A 22,191-nucleotide genomic window follows, 5' to 3' on the forward strand; every position below is an offset into this window, starting at 1 on the left:
TCAAGGATCTAACAAACCTGCAGTTGACAGCCTGGCTTTTGAGCGGTCAGTGTTGATTCAGAGGGGCCTGTCCCACAGAGTAATAGATACTCTATTAAAAAACAAAAAACCTTCTACTTCGGCTATTTATTGGAAACAATGGACAAAAATTTGTCTCCTGGTGTGGTTCCTCCCCTCCAAATCCTTTGAACCCTGATATACCTCAAATCTTAAACTTTCTTCAAGAAGGATTTGACAAAGGATTATCCATCAGTACTATGAAAGTACAGGCAGCAGCCTTAGGTTGCTTTTTTGATACAAGTATCGCAGAGCATAAGTGGGTCAGAAGATTTTTTTGGTGCGGTGTCAAGACTGAAGCCGAAGATGGGGCGTGGCTTGGCGGTTGAGATGAGCGGTCGCATGGAGTAAGTGCTCCCGCTCAGGACCTGCAATTTCATTATCCTGGACTGAATCCTGGAGACTTTGACCCCACGAACCCGACTGAGGACCCGTAATATGCCTCCTCAACCGGATCAAGCTAAACAAAAAGACCGCACGGCGGTCGAGAAGCTCAGAGATTATGCCCGTGCTGAAAAACAAGATGGCGCTGGACAGGCCGGAGCGCGCTCTGCAGCAATAGGGGTGAAGGGCCTGCCGCCTGATCTCCCAGACTCTCCTGAACCGTCTCTGCGGGAGGTTAGTGACACCCTTCTCATGGCCATACAGAACTGTAGGACATCTCTTACCGGCAAATTGGAGGAGGTACGGGTGGACGTAGGCCTCCTGCGTCAGGACATGCAAACTCTCCGTGAGCGGGTCACGGAGACGGAGTCCCGTATCTCAACACTGGAAGATTCTGTGCAGCCCTTGCCCTCCTCCCTCCGGGAGGTGCAGGAGCAATTGGAGGGCGCTCGGCAGAAAAATGATGATTTAGAGAACCGGTTGCGCCGGAATAACATCAGGGTGATTGGCCTTCCTGAGCGGGCGGAGGGCCAGAACCCCGGGGCCTTTGTTGAAACCTGGATTAAGGAACTCTTCCCGGACGCTCAGTTTTCAGCGGCCTATGCTGTGGAGAGGGCACATAGAGTTCCTGCTAGGCCGCCGGTTCCTGGGGCACCCCCGCGCCTGCTGTTGGCGCGCTTTCTCAACTGTAATGACAGAGACCTGATTCTCCGTTCTGCTAGACGACTCCCTGAGATCAAGGTGCACAATGCTAAGGTATCCATTTTCCCTGATTTCTCATCTGACCTGCAACGCAAGAGGGCCTCCTTCACATCGGTGAAGGCTCGGCTGAGGGAGCGTGGTGTGCCCTATTCTATGGCTTACCCTGCACGCCTCCGGGTGGTGGACGGAGATCGAGCCATCTTTTTCTCCTCCCCGGTCGAGGCGGACGACTGGCTGCGCGGGCGGCGCTGATCCGGGACCTCCCGTTATGGACTTGTGACCTGCTATCTTGCACTCGGACTGGGATGGCTCTGAGGACCCTTTTCTTCTATTTCTTCTCCTTCTTCATGAATGGCTGCAGCTCAGGACCTCTAGGCCACGGAACAGGTACTGTGCCCCTTTCCCATACCTGGATACCCCCTTCCCAACTGGTCCCCTGGACTTCCACCTTTTCCCCCAGGCCCTGATGATATATTCCACCCCCCCCCCCCCTCCTGATCCATGGGACTGGTCTTTGTGGCGGACCTATGTCACTATCTGACCGCCTGATTGTACCGTGGACTATGCTCTGGACACCATGTCGGACGCTCTGGTGCGCCTTTGCTAGGTTCCAGCTCCCTGACACTCTGGCAGATTCGCTCAGGGGCATGCAGTGAGTCTGTCCTGGACTACCTCTATAACCCATACTGTGGATAATATCAGGATGTCGGTACCGAAATGTTTTTGTTTTTATTTCTCTGTGTCTTATCTCCCTGGACTCTCCACCCTACGCAATATACACGTCCCCTCTGATAGCTGCTGGCCGGGATGTACCCTGGTATATTTGCTCACACCTACACCGTCCCCCCCTCCTTTCTCCCCCCCCCCCTCCTCCCTTCCCCCTTTTTTCCCCCCTCCTCCCTTTCCCCCCCCCCCTCCTCCCTCCCTTTCCCCCCCCCCCTCCTCCCTCCCTTTCCCCCCCCCCCTCCTCCCTCCCTTTTCCCCACACCTCCCTTCCTTTTATTGGGCTCTCCTACCCCTTTCCTAATCCGTGTCCGCCTTTCCCTTCCTTTTCTCTTCCTTTCCTTCCCTCCCCCCCTCTCCCCCCGCACATGTGCAATTTGAATTGTATATATTCTTGTGCCCTTCCCCGAGCGGGATTTGATGCTACTCCCTCTTTTATTCGTCTGCTTTTTCCCAATGGCCTGTGGCTCCTCTTCTCCTTTCCCCCCTTTTTTTTTTCTGCCTTCCCAGCTGCCCCTGCCCTTCCTCCCTTAGCCATTCTTCATTCTAAATCTCTCCCTCGTCTCTATTGTCTTCATCTCTGATGCTTGGACTTGTTCCTTTCTCTAGGGGGCTCCCTCCTAGTCTGCCCTTGACTTACATTCTCTTCTGTCCCTACCTCTGGGTTACTATCTATGCATATATTGTATAGGTCAATTTCTTTATTTTTGCATATGTAAGCAGGTTCTCCCCACTAGTTGGAGCTGTTGCTCTTCTGATGCCTGGTTGGCTTCCAGTATACATTGTTCTATGTTCTCTTTGATTAACTGGTTATATAATTGTTAGGGGGATGTTGCTTTGTATATGTACTCTACCTCAGATGCTATCTGGTGAATGTGTTCGGCCATTGATTGCTTATCTGTCATGTGTCAGCAGACCCGTGCGTCCTTGTCTTGTCTTGTCTGGTGTGTGGCTGTTGTATGTATATGCCCGTGCACTGCTCTACTATGGCGAGTCTTAGAGTGATGTCATGGAACGTTAGGGGTGTGCGTACACCGCGCAAGCGTGCCCTGATATTTGCACATATTAGAAGACACCGCCCTCATATAGTTACTCTTCAGGAGACCCATTTAACGCCTGATAGAGCCCACCTTTTGTCTAGGCCTTGGGTCCAATGGTCTCATCATTCCTTCCATTCGTCCTATTCTAGAGGGGTTTCAATATTGGTTAGTAGATTGGTGAGATGGGATCCGGTCGCGGTCCGTAGGGATCCTCAGGGTCGTTACATCTTTGTACATGCATACTTGAATAATGTCCCGTATGTGTTTCTTTTCATCTATAATCCTCCCCCTGCCTCTATGGAAATATTGCATAAGGCTGTCACTTTTGCTGCTGCATATCCCTCAGCACGGGTCCTCTGTATGGGCGATTTTAATATGGTGTTAGACCCCACACTAGACCGTCATAGCGCTAGAGGTACTGTCCTGGCTACTGGCGGGGATTCCCTTTCCTCATTTCTTGGGGAGGTGGGGTGGGTGGACATATACCGTGAAAGGTTTCCACATACTAGACAGTACTCATGTCACACATTGGGACATCATGCGCTGTCCAGAATCGACCTGGCGTGTGGTAACTCGCTACTTATGTCTCAGGTCACCGCGATCTCCTACGAGCCGCGTGCTATATCTGACCATTCTCCCCTATTGCTTGATGTCTCCATGGTCGGTTCTGGCACATCGCGTAGATGGAGGATCCACCCCTTTTGGTTGGATCAGATTGGCCCTAATGATAGAATCCCTGATCAACTTCAGGTATTTCTTGAGGCTAATACCCCCGAGGGGTCCCCGGCACTGGTGTGGGAAACGTTGAAAGCCTATCTGAGGGGGTGCTTACGCTCTACTATTTCATTCATCAAGAGATCTACAGTTAGGAGGGAGGAGGAATTGGCTCAGAGTTGTGCACAATTGGAAGCTCGTTATGTGGCGGACCCGTCGGAGGCTAATGAGATCTTGTGGCTACGGGAGGGGCGACAATATATGTTGCACCTCCACGAAAAGGCCAATAGGAAATTATTCTTCACCAAACAGTTTTATTTTGAGCACGGGAACCAATCTAGTAAGTTACTGGCTCATATAGTCAGACAAAACTCCTCTGTTGCTCCTATTCTTAAACTCCGGGCCTCGGATGGGTCCGTCATGTTGGGTAATGATGAGCTATTACAATGTTTCTCTACGTTTTATTCTACTTTATATACTTCGCAGGTGCAGTATGGTGTTGCTGAGTTGGCTGCCTACCTGGACGGCATTGATTTTCCTAAATTATCGGCTGAAGATAGGGACTTTTTAGATGCTCCTCTCACTTTATTGGAGTTGCAAGAAGCTTTGGCAGACATGGCCAGGGGTAAGTCTCCGGGCCCTGACGGCCTCCCTTTGGAGGTTTACTTGAAGTACAGTGACGTACTCCTGCCTCCTCTGCTAGCTATGTATGAAAGAGCCTTTACTGATGGGGTCCTGCCTGATTCCTTATATGAGGCGACGATTGTTGTCCTCCTAAAACCTGATAAAGATCCTATGGAGTGCGGTTCCTACAGGCCTGTCTCCTTATTGAACCTTGATTATAAACTACTAACTAAAGCCCTGGCCAATAGACTGAATCGGGTTGTATTGTCGCTTGTGCATCATGATCAATCCGGCTTTATGCCGGGCAAATCCACTTCGGATAATATCCGTCGTGTCCAAACTGCCGTCCAGGTGGGTGGTGTTATGGGAGGGGACTGGGCCGTGGCGTCACTTGATGCAGCTAAGGCCTTTGACTCGATTGAGTGGGGATACCTCTTAGAAGTGCTTTGTAGGTTTGGCTTTGGTCACAATTTTAGGTCCTGGGTCTCCCTCCTCTACAGGTGTCCGCGGGCCCAGGTCCTTGTGAATGGTGTGTGTTCTCCCCTATTTCACCTAGGTCGGGGTACGCGTCAGGGGTGCCCCCTGTCCCCGCTTCTGTTTGCGGTGGCGGTGGAGCCCCTTGCTTTGCGTATACGTCAGGATCCTGGTTTCCGGGGCATGTCTGTGGGAGGTAGGGAGGACCGCATAGGCCTTTATGCCGATGATATGGTTCTCTTTGTGTCTGACCCCACTACAATGATCCCCTATGCGATCGACCTGATGGATCGTTTCGGATTTTTTTCGGGACTGTTCATTAATTGGTCCAAATCGGCGGTCATGCCTCTACTGCCTAGAGCGTGGCCCCCGACGTTGGGTGGTCTCCCGGTTGTCACTACATTTAAATATTTGGGGGTATATATCAATAGGGATCCCGTGCTAGATCTTGAGGTCAATGTTCTCTCCCTCCTGCCCTACATTAAATCTAAGTTTAGGATATGGGCCCAGCTGCCACTGTCCGTCTCTGGACGTATTAATCTTATCAAACTTATTATTCTCCCCAAATGCTTGTATACCCTAGAACATGCTTCGGTTCCTGTCCCTAAATCCTTTTTTGATTCTGTACATTCCCTTCTGTCTCCGTTTATTTGGGGACCTAGCAGACCTAAGATTAGTCTCACAACTCTCCAGCGTCCCAAGCTGGAGGCGGGTATGTCCCTTCCTGATTTTTATTTGTATTACCTGGCGGGGCAGTTGAGATATATTAGACATTGGGTTCTGGGAGACTCCATGCCCGACTCTGAACAATGCCTGGATAGGTTCGTCCCCTCAGTGTCTCCCCGGATGCTCTTAGAAAGCCCTACTCTAGGGGGTCGTGCTTATCTACCTTTACATAAGCTGGCTGTAAAAGTGTGGCGGGCCGCTAAGTCAGTATATGGATATGCTGATATCCCGTCTGATACCCCTCTATGGCACAACCCCTTTCTCATCCATGTGGGTGAGACTCTAGACTCTGTTTTTTGGATGAATGCTGGTGTGCTCACTCTGGGCGATGTGTATAGGGATAATGTTTTGTGTTCCTTCGAGCAACTGCAATCAGAATATGATTTACCCCGACACTGCTTCTTTAAATACCTACAGCTCCGTCATGCATTGTCAACACAGTTCCCTGCTGGACGTGCACCCATATCGGCATTCCCTCTTATTGGTGTTTTAAAATCGCAGGGTCCTAGGGGACTGGTGTCCATCCTATATACGCACCTCATTCAGGCCAAGAACTCCCGTTCCCGGTTGCCGGCTGTCCGACACTGGGAATCTCATATTCCCAATTTGACTAAAGATGATTGGGAGGAGATGCTTTCCTCACATATGATGGTGTCTCCTTCTGCTAATAATAAACTGATTCAACTAAATATTATACATTATAGTTACATCACCCCCGTTCGTTTGCATAGAATGGGTCGTTCTGACTCGGACGCCTGCCATCGATGTGGTGCGGCTAAAGCTGATTTCTGGCATCTTATCTGGGCTTGCCCTGATATAAGATCCTTCTGGCAGGATGTCCTTGGTCTTCTTGCCACATTTATCCAACCTTCCCCGGGGTGTGACCCTCTGATTTGTTTATTTGGAGTTCTGGATGAGGAAGTGTGGCCACATTACGTGCGCACTTTACTGCGAGAATCCTTATTTTTTTGCTAGGAAGGCGATTGCCCTCAAATGGATGGACCCCGGCCCGCCTTCCCTGTCTCAGTGGAAAGCTTTGGTTAATGCTATGATACCCTTCTCCCATCTTGTTTATAAGAATAGAAAATGCCCTGGTAAATTTCTTTCTGTGTGGGGTCCCTGGTGCTCCTCACCATTGACCCAATGTTCATACTCTGCATCCCCTGAGGGGACTTAAGGTCATGACTGCCCATCCCTTTCTAAATGTGGTTGTATATACCCCTTTGATTTATGTGTGTTAAGATGTTGTGCTGGATGTGTGTACTCCCTCCCCTCTGTGGACGCATGGGTCTGCCTTAACATTAGAAACATTATGCTTGGTACTCGTGACTAGATGTGGTGATATCTGCTGAATTCTACACTACGGCCTCTATTCAATATTATTTTGCCGATTTTATATTACATACCATCCCCCTTTTCTTTTCTTTTCCTTTTTTTTCGTTCACCTTGTTCACCCTCTTTTTGTGTTAAGGTTTCTCAACTGGTTGTTCTTGGTTTTCCTCAGACTGTGTCCTCACTGCACTGATTACTGCCGGATCTTTATATGATATTATGTCGTTTACATCCTGCTTACTTGTACATGTTCTCAGTGCCTTTTTTTAATTGTGTACTCCGCTTTATACCATTTTGCTCTGTGAGGCGAGTTGTCTGATGTTTGTTTAATCTTCAATAAAACGTATTTAAAAAAAAGACTGAAGCCGAAAATATCTAACCTGTCTCCGCCTTGGGATCTCAATTTAGTGCTTTCTAGTCTCACCAAGGAACCTTTTGAACCACTTTCAGACTCCTCTATAAAATTCCTAACCTGGAAAGCGGTCATCCTGACAGCCATCACAACTGCAAGAAGAGTAAGTGAGATTCAAGCATTATCAATTGAAGAACCCTACCTTACCGTGCTTGAAGACAGAATTATACTCAAACTAAATCCAGCTTTTTTACCGAAAGTGGTAACAAACTTTCACAGGTCTCAAGATATTATCTTACCAACTTTTTGTAATTCCCCCAAAAATAAAAAAGAAGAGATATTCCATTCCTTGGATGTCAGGAGAACCATCCTTTTCTACCTACAACAGACCAAGGATTGGAGGAAAGATCAAAATCTCTTTATTCAGTTCCAGGGCCCTAATAAAGTGAAGAAAGCCTCTAAAAGCTCTATTGCCAGATGGGTGAAGTCATCTATTACTGAAGCTTACAGAAGATCTGGAGAACAAGTTCCTGAACAGCTAAAAGCTCACTCAACCAGAGCAATGGCGGTCTTCTGGGCTGAAAAATCTTCTGCTTCATTGGAGCAGATCTGCAGAGCAGCGACTTGGTTGACACCTCACACCTTCTTTAAACACTACAAATTGGATGTAGCCTCGTCTCAGGATTTGGCCTTTGGACGGAAAGTGCTGCAAGCTGTAGTCCCTCCCTAGACATCATTAATCTGGTATGTCTCATTGTGGTGCTGATGATATGAAAAGGGGGAATTATGACTTACCGATAATTCGGTTTTCTTGAATCATCACATCAGCACCCTTTAATCCCTCCCTAAGTAGTGTACGTATGTTTAGTTCTTTATATGTATGCTTCTTAGTAATTTGTAAACACTGAGGGATTGTCCGGGGAGGGGCCTTTTAACCTCTTTGTGCTTCCTGTTCCTTTAGGGTCAATGGGGAGCAATCTCATTGTGGTGCTGATGTGATGATTCAAGAAAACCGAATTATCGGTAAGTCATAATTCCCCCTTTATTATTTATTATTATGGTTTTATGTTTATATGTGTAGTCATATTTGTTCCTCTTATCTCCTCCTTATGTCATATTTGTTATTTTTTCAGCTTGCTGCTTTGGGATGATGCCTCCATCCGGATTTTCCTCTTTCTCGTATCAGTTTTTTTCTTATATGATGAGCCTTATCCAATATACATTGTGGTTTTTTACTTATTATTATTGGGATACATTTCTTATTTATAATATTTATTACAATCTTTGAGGGTACCCTCCTTATTTACAATTATTTCACTGATAAATTTTATGAGTCAAAAATATATTATTATTTAGTTATTCTATTATCCTTACTAATTATAACTTTCATCATTAAATTCATTATTAATAATATTATTTTCATTATTATTATTATTTTTGTCTTATACACTTATAATTTTATGCCACTATTTATCATTATGGATTATATATACTTAGTTCACATACACATTATATTATTATATAATTTTTTTAATATTTTTCACAATATTTCATATATACACTCTAGCACTTTATTACACTATTTTCCTTACATACACATTATTTTTTATATTTATTTCATTATCATATTTATTTTATTATGACTTTTATTGGTCGCACATTATATAGTCATTATTTTTATACTGATTAGCACTTTATATTATATATATATATTTATATATTTTATATCATTTATTGATAGACACTATAATTTTTTTTATATATAACTACATAATACACTACTTTTTGCACTTTATGATTATGTACCAGTAGGTGGCACTGTTACACCTTATATATTAGAATTATACTAGATTTATTATGTTATATTTATATTCATTCATGTACTTTCTTTTTCAGATCATACTTGGGATGTCGGGTGCTTCATTCACTTTGTTCTTTTCACTTACCTGATTTTCCGGATGGTGGTAGGTTTAACACTTTATTGTTACATACACTTGTTTTCACATTTATCACTTTTTTGTACACATATAACACTGGTGGCTTTTCTGATTTGCTTTTTCTTTCTTTTCTTTTTTATTTTGATCTCCCTTATTGTTTTTGACTCTAGTTAGCGGTGCGTTACTACTATATTCTTACCTGCGCATGCGCAAGCGTCTCAGCGTTGCTACGGTTACTCAGCCCGCTTCTATTCACTGCATTATACTGCCGGATGTGCACCATCTTCGATACACAGTTCTCGCAAGAGCTGTTTCACCGGCCGGTCATGTGATCCATTTTGATCACGTGATCCGGCCGGGTGTAAGACTTCCGGTATTACGGCCGGAACAGGATATATTACGTGTTACAGGCGGCAAGCGGAGTAAGGTAGGATTGTGTTTATTGGAGGACAGATAGAGCGATGCATACATGGATTATTGTTATTGGCTGCATATGCATATAAATAGTGTCACTATACCCGTTGGTAGCCACGCCCCCTGAGGAAGCTCAACGGAGCAAAACATATGTAGGGGTATTGCATGTGTATTTGGTAAGGCTCATCATGTATTTGTGTATTATTTACGGCGTCTATCTCCCTCTCTGCCTATTTACTCCTATTGTTAGGATTGTAATAATTTACTATGGTAGAATAATAGTAATAATTTAATAATTATTTATTTATATAGCGCCTACAGATTCCGCAGATTCCGGGTGTGATACTTTTTTGTCATTTTTTTTTACTGGCCTACCTTTTTGCTTGTATTCCGTGATCTATTTCCTGTGAGTGTCATTTTAATACATTTTATATTGTGTGTACTTTAATAAAGTTGGTTTATATTTTCATTATCATTTTGGAGTGTTTCCCTATTTTTTGGAGTATATGGTGTTAGTTGGGACACTGTTTTCTACTACCCTGGTGGACGGTTCTAGTCCTCAGGAGGATTTATTTGGAGTCTAATTTACAAATATGTTTAACTTTCTGGCTCCAGTTGATTTAAAAAGAAAAAAATAAATAGTTTTTCCACTGGAGTACCCCTTTAAAGTACAAGTTAGTACAGAGAATACCTGCTATGTATGTTTTGGAGTTTTTTTTGTAATAATATATGGCTTTATTGGGACAGGGACCATACGTTTTTATTTAGGACCTGAAGCTGCTTTCGTCTAATCGCTGTTATACTACACCACCATACATCTGTACTACAGCGCGGTATAATAATTGTCAGTGTTACCGAGGTCGGGCCTCATAGGCAACAGCGCCTGGTAGACCTGGAGGCCATGACTGGGGGAGCAAGACAGTTTAACCCTATAGATGCCACAATCAGTACTGACTGCGGCATACATAGGGTTACACTGCCAAGACAGTCGGGAAAGTAATCCCGCCCAGGACATAAAAGTACATCACGGACTTGCAGGAGGAGTTTGCTTTACCGCGCTCCTCGTTTTATCGGTACCTGCAACTCTGTCACGTGTACGAAACTCAAAATCGTCTGCGGCTGATGGAGGTGAAAACTAACAGGGTCCTAGAATCGGTTATTGTGAGACGGGAATCTGCTGGAGTTATTTCTTGGCTGTACGGTGAGCTATTGAGTTTTTACCATGAACAGTTCCCTTTGACGGTCCGACATAAGTGGGAGAGAGACCTTGGTGGGCTGAGTGATGAGGAATGGTGTATAGTCTTGTCGCTTACCCCGTCGTTGTCTCTGTCGGAGGCTAACAGGCTGTCATAGCTGTTCTTTCTACATAGGGTGTATAAGACCCCTCTGTTCTTATATAAGGTTGGTGTTCGGTCCGACTCTGCCTGCCCTAGGTGTGGGGAGTTGGAGGCTCACTTGCTTCACATGATGTGGGAGTGCCCCGTTTTAGATGCTTATTGGGCTGATGTGTTACGCCTTGTCAGGGATGTTTATGGGGTTACTCTGCTTAGAGAACCTAAGGTATGCTTACTTGGTCTTATTGGATGTGATAGGGAACCTTCCATGAGAGAGGTGGGGATCTTACGTGTGCTGTACCAAGCCAGGAAACTCATTGCGTAGTATTGGATTAGACCGGCTCCTCCGGGTGTAGCTGATCTTATTAACAGAATATGGCAGATAGTACGCTTGGAGAAAGGGATATATATTAAACGTAACGTTGAATGGAAATTTAATAATATTTGGGGACCCTGGGTACACCATTTTGACCCCCTGAGGACTGGTTCGTAATTGCTTGTGACCCCTCGGCCTGTGTATATCTTAGGATTGGCTTATGGTCTGGGGACTCTCTGTATGTCACTCTCTTCCTTGTCTGCCCTTTTCTTTTTCTCCTCTTCTGGTGGCTGTGTTGGATTGCCTGGGGGTGCTGCATGCTGGAGTCGTGTGCGCTGGGATTGGGGGAGTCTCCCTAGTGGAATTTGAGTATATTGAAACCTATAGTTTACTGCTTGTGTATATTCCTGCTCCTGTAGAGGGAAGTGACAGATTGTTTGTATGTATGGTGGGTGGGGGGTTTATTGTTGGGGAAATATTGTTGTATGTTTAAAAATGGTTAAACTATTAATAAAAATATCTGATTTTAAAAAAAAAGTACATCACGGGGTGGTGAGGGGGTTGTGTCATGTACCCCTGTATCTCAATAACAGGGACCCCAGTGTCCCCAGGTAGGGAGGAGGTACATTCACTATGGGAGCTGCAGAAACAGCCGAGCACAGAGTGAGGTGTCCAGTGATCGGACACCACATGATCAGCTAGGATCGGGGATAACACAACCTTTCTAAAAGGGTCTCAGCAGGTGAAGCCCGGACCGTCCTGGAATTCTTCATCACTGGAATAAGTCCCTTCTCTGTGAGGTGTTTGGGTCTCCAGTAGCAGCTCCCCATGGATTATGCCTGTTGGGTCTTCTCCATGAGGAGCAGTGAATATCACAACCATATACCACACTCTTCTCCTACCATGTAAACTATAGTGATGACATCGCTGGATCGGTGACTACGTTCTAAAAGAAAACTTTTATTATCAATTGGGAACAAGTTTGGAGATGCAGTATATGATATATGTATAAATGTCAGATATCCTATGTACATGGTGAATATATAGATGTGTTATCTGCATCATTTATTGCTCTGAATTGGCTTCTCCCCTGTGTGAGTTCTTTGATGTTTAAAAAGACATGATTTTTCAGTAAAACATTTCCCACATTCTGAACATGAAAATGGCTTCTCCCCTGTGTGAGTTCTTTGATCTTGAACAAGATGTGATTTTTCAGTAAAACATTTTCCACATTCTGAACATGAAAATGGCTTCTCCCCTGTGTGAGTTCTTTGATGTTGAACAAGACGTGATTTTTCAGTAAAACATTTTCCACATTCTGAGCATGAAAATGGCTTCTCTCCTGTGTGAATTCTCTGATGTTTAAGAAGATTTGATTTGCAAGTAAAACATTTCCCACATTCTGAGCATGAAAATGGCTTCTCCCCTGTGTGAGTTCTTTGATGTTTAACAATATTTGATTTCTTAGTAAAACATTTCCCACATTCTGAACATGAAAATGGCTTCTCCCCTGTGTGAGTTCTTTGATGTTGAACAAGAGCTGATTCCTGAATAAAACATTTACCACATTTTGGACATAAAAATGGTTTCTCTCCTGTGTGAATTTTCTGATGTTCAACAAGACTTGACTTCTTAATTAAACATTTCCCACATTCTGAGCATGAATATGGTTTCTTTCCTGTATGAGCTCGTTGATGTCCAACACCCCTTCTGTGACCTTTATTTTGCTGAACATCCTGTGATGACTGAGAAGACAGGACCTGTATATAAGGATGAGATGACAGATCTTGGCTGTGAAGGGCTGAGGGTGTATCTGGGATAATGGAATGTTCTTCATATGTATCTTGTGTGATATCATCATCTGCTTTATAATCTGAAGATATAAGATTCTCCTCTGATCTCCTGGTACAAGAATCTGCAGAGAATAACACAGATTATATAATTGAGTATTAACCTTATTTACATTTTTCCATCTAGAGTCACATGAGAGTTTGTTTTTTGTGGGACCAATTTTACTGTGAAATAGAAAACAAATTGTGGGATAAAATTCAATTGAAATAAAGTACAATTTTGCAAATTTGGGATTTTTTTCATCACCTACCATACAACGTGATGTCACAACTGACGTTATACTTATCCATCAGGTCAGTATCATCTTGTATAGTTTTCCTTATGCTTTAATTTTAAAAAATGCTTTAACCCCTTAAGGACTTTTTAAGGGTTTTTTCATTTTTGTTTCTTCCACCTCACCTTCTAAAAATCCGAACGCTTTCAGTTTTCTACCTACAGACCCATATGAGGTTGTTGTTGGTTTTTGCGCTACTAATTTTACGTTATAATGACATCAATCATTTCACCACAAAATCTACGGCGAAGGCAAATAATAAATAAACACTATTTTGTAACATTTGGGGCTTCCGTTTCTACGCAGCACTTTTCGGTAACGATGACACCTTACCTTTATTCTGTAGGTCCATACGGTATAAGGACACCCAACTTATATAGGTTTGATTTTGTTTTACTTCATTTAAAAAAATTAGAATTTTTTGTATATAAATTTGCATGTTTAAAATTGTCCTCTTCTGACCCCTATAACTATTATTTTTCCGTATACAGGGTGTGTAAATTTTTATCTGTACCATTTTTTTAATGGGACTTTTTGTTCACTTTGTATACCCTAAAAAAATGTATAAAAAGTGACCAAATATACGAAATTTTGGACTTTGGTATCTTGACCGTGCGGTTTTAGAAACGTAAAATTTTTATAGTTTGGACATTTACACATGTGTCAATACCACATATGTTTATTTTTTGTTATATGGGAAAAGGGGGTGATTCAAACATTTATTAGGGAAGGGGTTAAATCATAGGGGACTATTACATACAATCCTTGATTACATACACTGAACAATACTGCAGCATAGCATTGATCAGTGTTATCAGTCCTCCATTACTCCAGCCTGACATGGCGGACTGGAGCCTTGGAGAACCGATCGGACAGCGAGGAGGCAGTTAAGGGCCCTCCCACCATCCTCTCAGCTGATCGGGACATCGCGATTTCCCTGTGATGATCCCGATCAGCTCCACTAAGCTCCCTGCAGTGTATATTTAACCCTTCCAGTACTTATCTCTGCTGACACTTCTGTCCGGACAGGAACTGTCTAGAGTAGGAACAAATACCCATAGCAAACCTCTCCTGCTCTGGACAGTTCCTGACATGGACAGAAGTGGCAGCAGAGAGCACTGTGGTCAGACTGAAAGAACTACACAACTTCCTCTGAAGCATACAGCAGCTGATAAGTACTGGAAGGGTAAAGGTTTTTAAATTAAAATAATTTACAGATCTGTATAACTTTGTCATCAGTTGATTTTAACTTTTTCCCCTCCGGAGTACCCCTTTAAGCCACAGAACATAAATGGTTTTCTCATCCTGCCTACATTTCCCATGATTCTTCTGACTTTGCAGAGAGAGAGGTGGAGTCTGATCACTGCAGTTCACCTAATGAGACCAACCTGATCACATGACTAGACTCTACCGACCAGAAGCCTAAACTGCTAAGACTTGTTCTTCTTTTCAAGCTTCATATCCTGTACAGTCACTTTGCTGACATGGCTTTAGCTGAACTGTCCTTCCCATAGGGTCTATGACTGATCGTCCGGCATCTAGGTCTCTTCCTCTTAGTCTCTACTGAGCAGCAATGTTTCCATCCAGGGGTGTAATGATCATGGCTGCAGGGGGTGCGACTGGGCCTGACATAGAAGGGGGGACTCCTCTGGGGATCTGGGGTATATGTCTCAGCTCCTCGGGGGACCACCGCTTCAACTGCCTCCGCTTCTTTGTCTCTCTGCCCAATGATTTCCCCCCCACTTATCTCCCGCAGACAGTGTTCTGGAGCAGTTAGTAATGTCTGCCAGGTACAGGCCACATGATCAGATCATAAAGCAGCCAACACCAGGTGACATCTGCCGGAGGACACAGCCGCTCTGGGGGGATGATGGGGAGAGGTATTTATTGTTCCACTGGAACAAAGTGGGTATATACACAGTGTGGGGTGAAGAGAAGATGCAGAACAGTCTGTGGGGCACAGTAATAGTGTGGGGGCATAAAAGGTGAAGAATCTATAGTAAGAGCGCACAGAAGGGCCTGTGGTCCAAGATTTGCCTTGGAGCCCCCCCCAAAAAAACTCTAGTTACACCAATAGAGTTACACCCAAGAATAACTGCAGCAAGTGACCAAGAAGAATCTAGGACTGTTCTCTGCATTTAGTGGTTACTACTCACCTGGGTGGTTACCTGAAGGAAAGTACTCCTTATACTGCTCAACACCGCTCACATCTGTCTCTTCTTCCTTTATCTCTGTAGCATTAATATAGATCAGATCTTTCCCTGTAGGAATGTCCTCCTTATAATGCTCATCACCGCTCACATCTGTCTCTTCTTCTTCTTCCTTTGTGTCTGTAGCTTTAATATAGATCAGCTCTTTCCCTGTCGGAATATCCTCCTTATACTGCTCGTTACCGCTCACATCTGTCTCATCTTCTTCCTTTATGTCTGTAGCATTAATATAGATCAGATCTTTTTCTGTAGGAATGTCCTCCTTATACTGCTCATCACCGCTCACATCTGTCTCTGGAGCATTAATATTGTTCGGATCATCTCCCTGATTCATAAGATGTGGAAGAAAGATTGTAAAAGTCATCAGACAGTAGGAGAAGTCACGTGGGATGTTATAGATGAGCAGGAGATGAGGAGTCATGGAGGGTGAGGGGACTGACCACAAGAGCTTCACAGCCCTTCTACAGATCATAGGGAATATCTCCATCTACCTGATCATCCTGTGGAAGAAGAGGACGGGGACACCTCTCTGGTGCTGTTCTCTTACTGGATCTGACTGTAGGGAACACATACAGAGACTGAATTCATTCTTTACATACAAATAATGAGAGGACGTGTGTATATAGTCATGTCTATTACCTGGTGATGTGAGGGGCTGCTGATCCTCCATCATGACCTGATCCTTGTACTGATCCTTGTGTCCTTCTACATACTCCCACTTCTCTATGGAGAAATAGACCGCCACGTCCTGACACCTTATAGGAACCTGACACACAATGATACAGTCATCACCCCGACCCCTCCAGTGGTGTTACTGTATAATGTCCCAGCATTCCCAGCAGGGTCACCTCTCCAGTCATCACCAGACCCCTCCATTACAGTATAATGTCCCAGCAGTGTCACCTCTCCAGTCATCACCAGACCCCTCCATTACTGTATAATGTCCCAGCAGTGTCACCTCTCCAGTCATCACCAGACCCCTCCATTACTGTATAATGTCCCAGCATTCCCAGCAGTGTCCCCTCTCCAGTCATCACCAGACCTCTCCATTACTGTATAATGTCCCAGCAGTGTCACCTCTCCAGTCATCACCAGACCCCTCCATTACTGTATAATGTCCCAGCATTCCCAGCAGTGTCACCTCTCCAGTCATCACCAGACCCCTCCATTACTGTATAATGTCCCAGCATTCCCAGCAGTATCACCTCTCCAGTCATCACCAGACCCCTCCATTACTGTATAATGTCCCAGCATTCCCAGCAGGGTCACCTCTCCAGTCATCACCAGACCCCTCCATTACAGTATAATGTCCCAGCAGTGTCACCTCTCCAGTCATCACCAGACCCCTCCATTACTGTATAATGTCCCAGCAGTGTCACCTCTCCAGTCATCACCAGACCCCTCCATTACTGTATAATGTCCCAGCATTCCCAGCAGTGTCCCCTCTCCAGTCATCACCAGACCTCTCCATTACTGTATAATGTCCCAGCAGTGTCACCTCTCCAGTCATCACCAGACCCCTCCATTACTGTATAATGTCCCAGCATTCCCAGCAGTGTCACCTCTCCAGTCATCACCAGACCCCTCCATTACTGTATAATGTCCCAGCATTCCCAGCAGTATCACCTCTCCAGTCATCACCAGACCCCTCCATTACTGTATAATGTCCCAGCATTCACAGCAGTGTCACCTCTCTAATCATCACCAGACCCCTCCATTACTGTATAATGTCCCAGCAGTGTCACCTCTCCAGTCATCACCAGACCCTTCCATTACTGTATAATGTCCCAGCATTCCCAGCAGTGTCACCTCTCCAGTCATCACCAGACCCCTCCATTACTGTATAATGTCCCAGCAGTGTCACCTCTCCAGTCATCACCAGACCCCTCCATTACTGTATAATGTCCCAGCAGTGTCACCTCTCCAGTCATCACCAGACCCCTCCATTACTGTATAATGTCCCAGCAGTGTCACCTCTCCAGTCATCACCAGACCCCTCCATTACTGTATAATGTCCCAGCAGGGTCACCTCTCCAGTCATCACCAGACCCCTCCATTACTATATAATGTCCCAGCAGTGTCACCTCTCCAGTCAGCAGCTCCATCATCTTGTTGATGAGTTCTAGGATCTTCTGTTCATCCATTTCCTCATGTATCAGGGAGTGAGGTGGGGGCCCCGGGATTGGGCTCAGGGTTCTTCCCCATCCTTCACACACAGGGGCCCGACAGCGCCCACTAGAGGACTTCTTCACTACTGTGTAATCCTGTGTATGGAGAGACACATTAATATCACTACATACATTCCCAGAATCCCTCACCTCTCCAGTCATATCCATCTGTTATTACATAGATAAGAATGAGGTCATGTGACATCACTCCCAGAATCCCTCACCTCTCCAGTCATATCATCTGTTATTACATAGATAAGAATGAGGTCATGTGACATCACTCCCAGAATCCCTCACCTCTCCAGTCATATCCGTCTGTTATTACATAGATAAGAATGAGGTCATGTGACATCACTCCCAGAATCCCTCACCTCTCCAGTCATATCCATCTGTTATTACATAGATAAGAATGAGGTCATGTGACACCACTCCCAGAATCCCTCACCTCTCCAGTTATATCCATCTGTTATTACATAGATAAGAATGAGGTCATGTGACATCACTCCCAGAATCCCTCACCTCTCCAGTCCTATCCATCTTTTATTACATAGATAAGAATGAGGTCATGTGACATCACTCCCAGAATCCCTCACCTCTCCAGTCATATCCATCTGTTATTACATAGATAAGAATGAGGTCATGTGACATCACTCCCAGAATCCCTCACCTCTCCAGTCATATCCATCTGTTATTACATAGATAGGAATGAGGTCATGTGACATCACTCCCAGAATCCCTCACCTCTCCAGTCATATCCATCTGTTATTACATAGATAAGAATGAGGTCATGTGACATCACTCCCAGAATCCCTCACTTCTCCAGTCATATCCATCTGTTATTACATAGATAAGAATGAGGTCATGTGACATCACTCTCAGAATCCCTCACCTCTCCAGTCATATCCATCTGTTATTACACAGATAAGAATGAGGTCATGTGACATCACTCCCAGAATCCCTCACCTCTCCAGTCATATCCATCTGTTATTACATAGATAAGAATGAGGTCATGTGACATCACTCCCAGAATCCCTCACCTCTCCAGTAAGCCGGAAGAGTATCTGTAGGGTGAGGTTTATGATCCTGTCGGCCATCTTGTTCCTGTCTCTCTCCATGGTTGATGGGTCATCCAGGAGAATTCTCTTATATAGAAGATATCAGCAGAGGATCCTGGATTGGAGAAACCTGAAGGGAAGAAGAGGAGACGATGATAAACCGCACCAGATTCTATGGAGAAATAAAATCCATGTCCTGTAGATAATCTGGGGAAACATCTGAGGAGACATTATAGGAGTTTTCAGATTTCTCTATAAAACAAAATCCATTGTCCGAGGGCTGTAAAATAAGAGACTAGAGCGCACTCCCCTCTCCCGTCCAGTGGTGGCGCTCTGGTCCTCCAGGTCTTCTGAGGTCGCTCTCCCTGCTCTGCTGAAGACGTTGTGAATCCATTTCTCCTAATCTCTGAGGCTGCGGTGTATTCAGAACGTCTTCATCAGAGCAGGGAGAAGAATAGAGGGATTCAATATGACATTGTCCAATGAAGAATAGTGAAATGTGTCCACTAGGGGGCACAATATACATCACAATTACATCAGGATTTTATGTGAATTGTGATATGTCCCCCCAGAAGAACCTGCTATTACCTGCAGCAGAGGCCGAGCATCATATACCGTTACACACGCAGGGTCTGGGCCACCACCGGAGTCAGTGTTTCCCAAGCAGGGGGCCTCCAGCTGTTACAGCATTTGGCTGTCAGGGCATGCTGGGAGTTGTAGTTTTACAACAGCTGGAGGCACGCTGGTTTGGAAACACTTAAGTAATAATAAGGGTGCGGGAGAAACTTAAAAAACCTGATACTTACATAGTCCTGTATGGAAGAAGTGGCTGATACCCGGAGAAAAGAGACTGAGCAGGTGACAGGATGGGCGGGTAAGTGACCTGATACCTTCACCATCCAGACATCCCCTGGGGGGCAGTATAGGCAGGAAATCAGGCAAACAACCGCTGGTCGGCACGGAGCTCCCTAGAAAAACAACCGCACAGCGCCATGTCTAAGCCACGCCCACCTACATTATTTTATTACAAAAATGGGATATAAACTTATTAGGGGAGGGGCTTCTATTACAAACCCTGAATAACGCTCTGCCATAGTGATCAGTTTTATCGGTGCTCGGCTTATACAGGCTGTGGAGGTGTCTGTATACTTAGAGCACTGATCTGAGCACAGAGCACAGTAAGGGGCCCTCCGGCTGTCATCTCAGCTGATCTAGACTCCGCCCCCCAACAACTGCATTTTACTCATTTTAGATCCTGCAATCGACTTTGATCATGGAATCTAAAGGGTTAATGGCGATGAGTGTCATTAGTGGTGAGTCCTGGCTGCCTATAGCTCCTGAGCTCACCTCAAAGTCCCATATGGGGCACAGAATGTAAATATACATTGTCTCCTTAAGGGTTAATATTAAACATCCCCAATAATCCTGATCTGATGGTGACCGCACACACATACCTGTATCTGTAGAGGAGCCGTGTGCTTACAGGACCTGCGATGATGTCACCGTCATGTGATCAGTCACATGGAGGAGGAGGAGGAGTCACATGATCAGGGGCTGCCGCTCTGAGAGATCTCCACACACAACAGCAGTGACTGCCCCACCAGGACCTGCTCTGTATCTGCTACATGCTGGAGGTGTAGGACCTGTGATGATGTCACAATCATGTGACCAGTACATTTGGGGGCAAAGTATAGCAGTAAAGATGTGACTGTGGCTGAAGGACCTGTGGGGAGGATCATGTGACAGGAGTGGGTGGAGGTCAGCCGTGCAGGATAGACGGGATGGTGAGTTAAGGACCTGTGAGAATGGTCATGTGACAGCAGAGGTCCCGATTGATCACATGACTGTGACATCATCGCAGGTCCTGTAAGTACACGGCTCCTGTACAGCTCTGCAGGTGGAGGTATGTGTGAGGTCACATGTTGCTGTTAGATGTTTTGTTCTACTATTAACCCCTTCAGAACCCAACAGTTTTGCGTTTTAACCCCTTAAGGACACAGTGATTTCTCTTTTAATGTTTTCCTTCTCGCCTTCTAATAGCCATAATGATTGTAATTTCCTCTTTATAAACCCATATGAGGCTTCTTGTTCTTGTTGTTGTTTTTTTCACCACCGGTTTGTACTTTGTAATGACATCACTCATTTTACTGCAAAATCTACAACAAGGGACAAAAATTTTTATTTGTGGGGTGAAATCTGGTGTCTTCTGTTTATACGCAGTGCACATTACGGTAATAATTCTCTTTATTCTGTAGGTCCAAACGATTACAATGATAAATGATTTATATAGGTTTTATTTTAATACTTTTAAAATATAAAAAAATTCGAACTTTTTGTACAATAATGAGTCTGTATCAGATTTTCCTATCTTCACTCCTATAACTCTCTTATTATTCCGTATACGGGGATGTATGAAAGTCAATTTTTGCACCGTGATCTGTAATTTCAACTAATTTTGATGAGACTTTTTGATCGCTTTTTAAGACTTTTCTTTTGGTCCATGAAGTTGTATTTTTTTACGTTTACGCAATTTTATTTTAAAAAATTGGTAAATGGGGAAGATTCAATCATTTATTAGGGGAGGGGCTTATTCACATTAAGTTAATGTTCTTTTTACCTTATTCCCAGTTTTTTAGTCCCTGTAGTAGACTATTACATGGAATCTATAGATTACATACACTGATCAATGCTGTGATGCTGAGGCTGCCTGCAGGATTGGAGCGTCGTTCAGACAGCGTGGAGTGAGGTTAGGGACCTCCACCCGTTCTCTCAGCTGACCGGGACCCCGCTATTTCACTGTGGGTGTCCTTATCAGCTCCACTGAGCTACCAGAAATAGATTTTTGGCATTGGTGATGTCCGGCATTAGCAATGAGTCCCAGATGCTGATAGCAGGTAGGACCTAGGGGCTATGAATCGTGCTGAACTCCTGACTGTGCTTCATAGACTGGCAGCAGCCTACCTCCCCTCCAAATCTTATCACTTTAATGACAGGAGTCCCTGCTCTGAAAGGGGTTTCCTGCACAAGAGCAGAAGCTATGTCAGATTTTATGCGTCTCCTGCCCCGGAGCTGTGCCCATGGCTATACATTAAATACCTCCTGCCCAGTCAGCCATGAAGGAGTTAAATGGTGGTGATGCATTGCCACTTAACTTTTTGGGGCCACACACTATACAGATAGCTGCTTATTGTCCCTTCTACTCACTGGGATAAGAACAACCAGTCTATCTAGGGTTAAGTGGCGCACAGCACTGCCAATTCTATCCTTAGGGACCAGACAGTAAGCAGCCATCTATATAGTCCCGGGGGAGGGGAGCAGTGATACTATGAAATATCACTTAACTCCTTACACTCCATGGGATGGGCGCTTTGGGTATAATGAGCTGAACTGACAGCTGGATCATTAGACTTGCGGTCAGTTGGGGACATGTGACCATAATATAGAGGATCTGCCCCGACAAGTATTCACCTCATCATCCGAGAGCAAGAAGATAAATCATGTGCA

The 22,191-nt window shown here is 44.7% G+C and overlaps 1 protein-coding gene across 1 annotated transcript; it reads right to left on the minus strand.

The window, feature by feature from the left end:
* Positions 1 to 11,738: 11,738 nt before the first annotated feature.
* Positions 11,739 to 20,288, minus strand: LOC130297968 (oocyte zinc finger protein XlCOF8.4-like). Its single transcript, XM_056550840.1, has 7 exons — positions 20,142 to 20,288; positions 18,670 to 18,817; positions 17,549 to 17,728; positions 16,104 to 16,230; positions 15,956 to 16,020; positions 15,411 to 15,789; positions 11,739 to 13,044 (listed from the first exon to the last, which is right to left on the minus strand). Exons 2-7 carry the CDS (start codon positions 18,745 to 18,747, stop codon positions 12,191 to 12,193), a joined length of 1,683 nt encoding a protein of 560 aa, XP_056406815.1. The 5' UTR covers positions 18,748 to 18,817; positions 20,142 to 20,288; the 3' UTR covers positions 11,739 to 12,190.
* Positions 20,289 to 22,191: the final 1,903 nt, after the last annotated feature.

This window comes from Hyla sarda, assembly GCF_029499605.1.
Source record: "Hyla sarda isolate aHylSar1 chromosome 1 unlocalized genomic scaffold, aHylSar1.hap1 SUPER_1_unloc_13, whole genome shotgun sequence".
NCBI lineage: Eukaryota > Metazoa > Chordata > Amphibia > Anura > Hylidae > Hyla > Hyla sarda.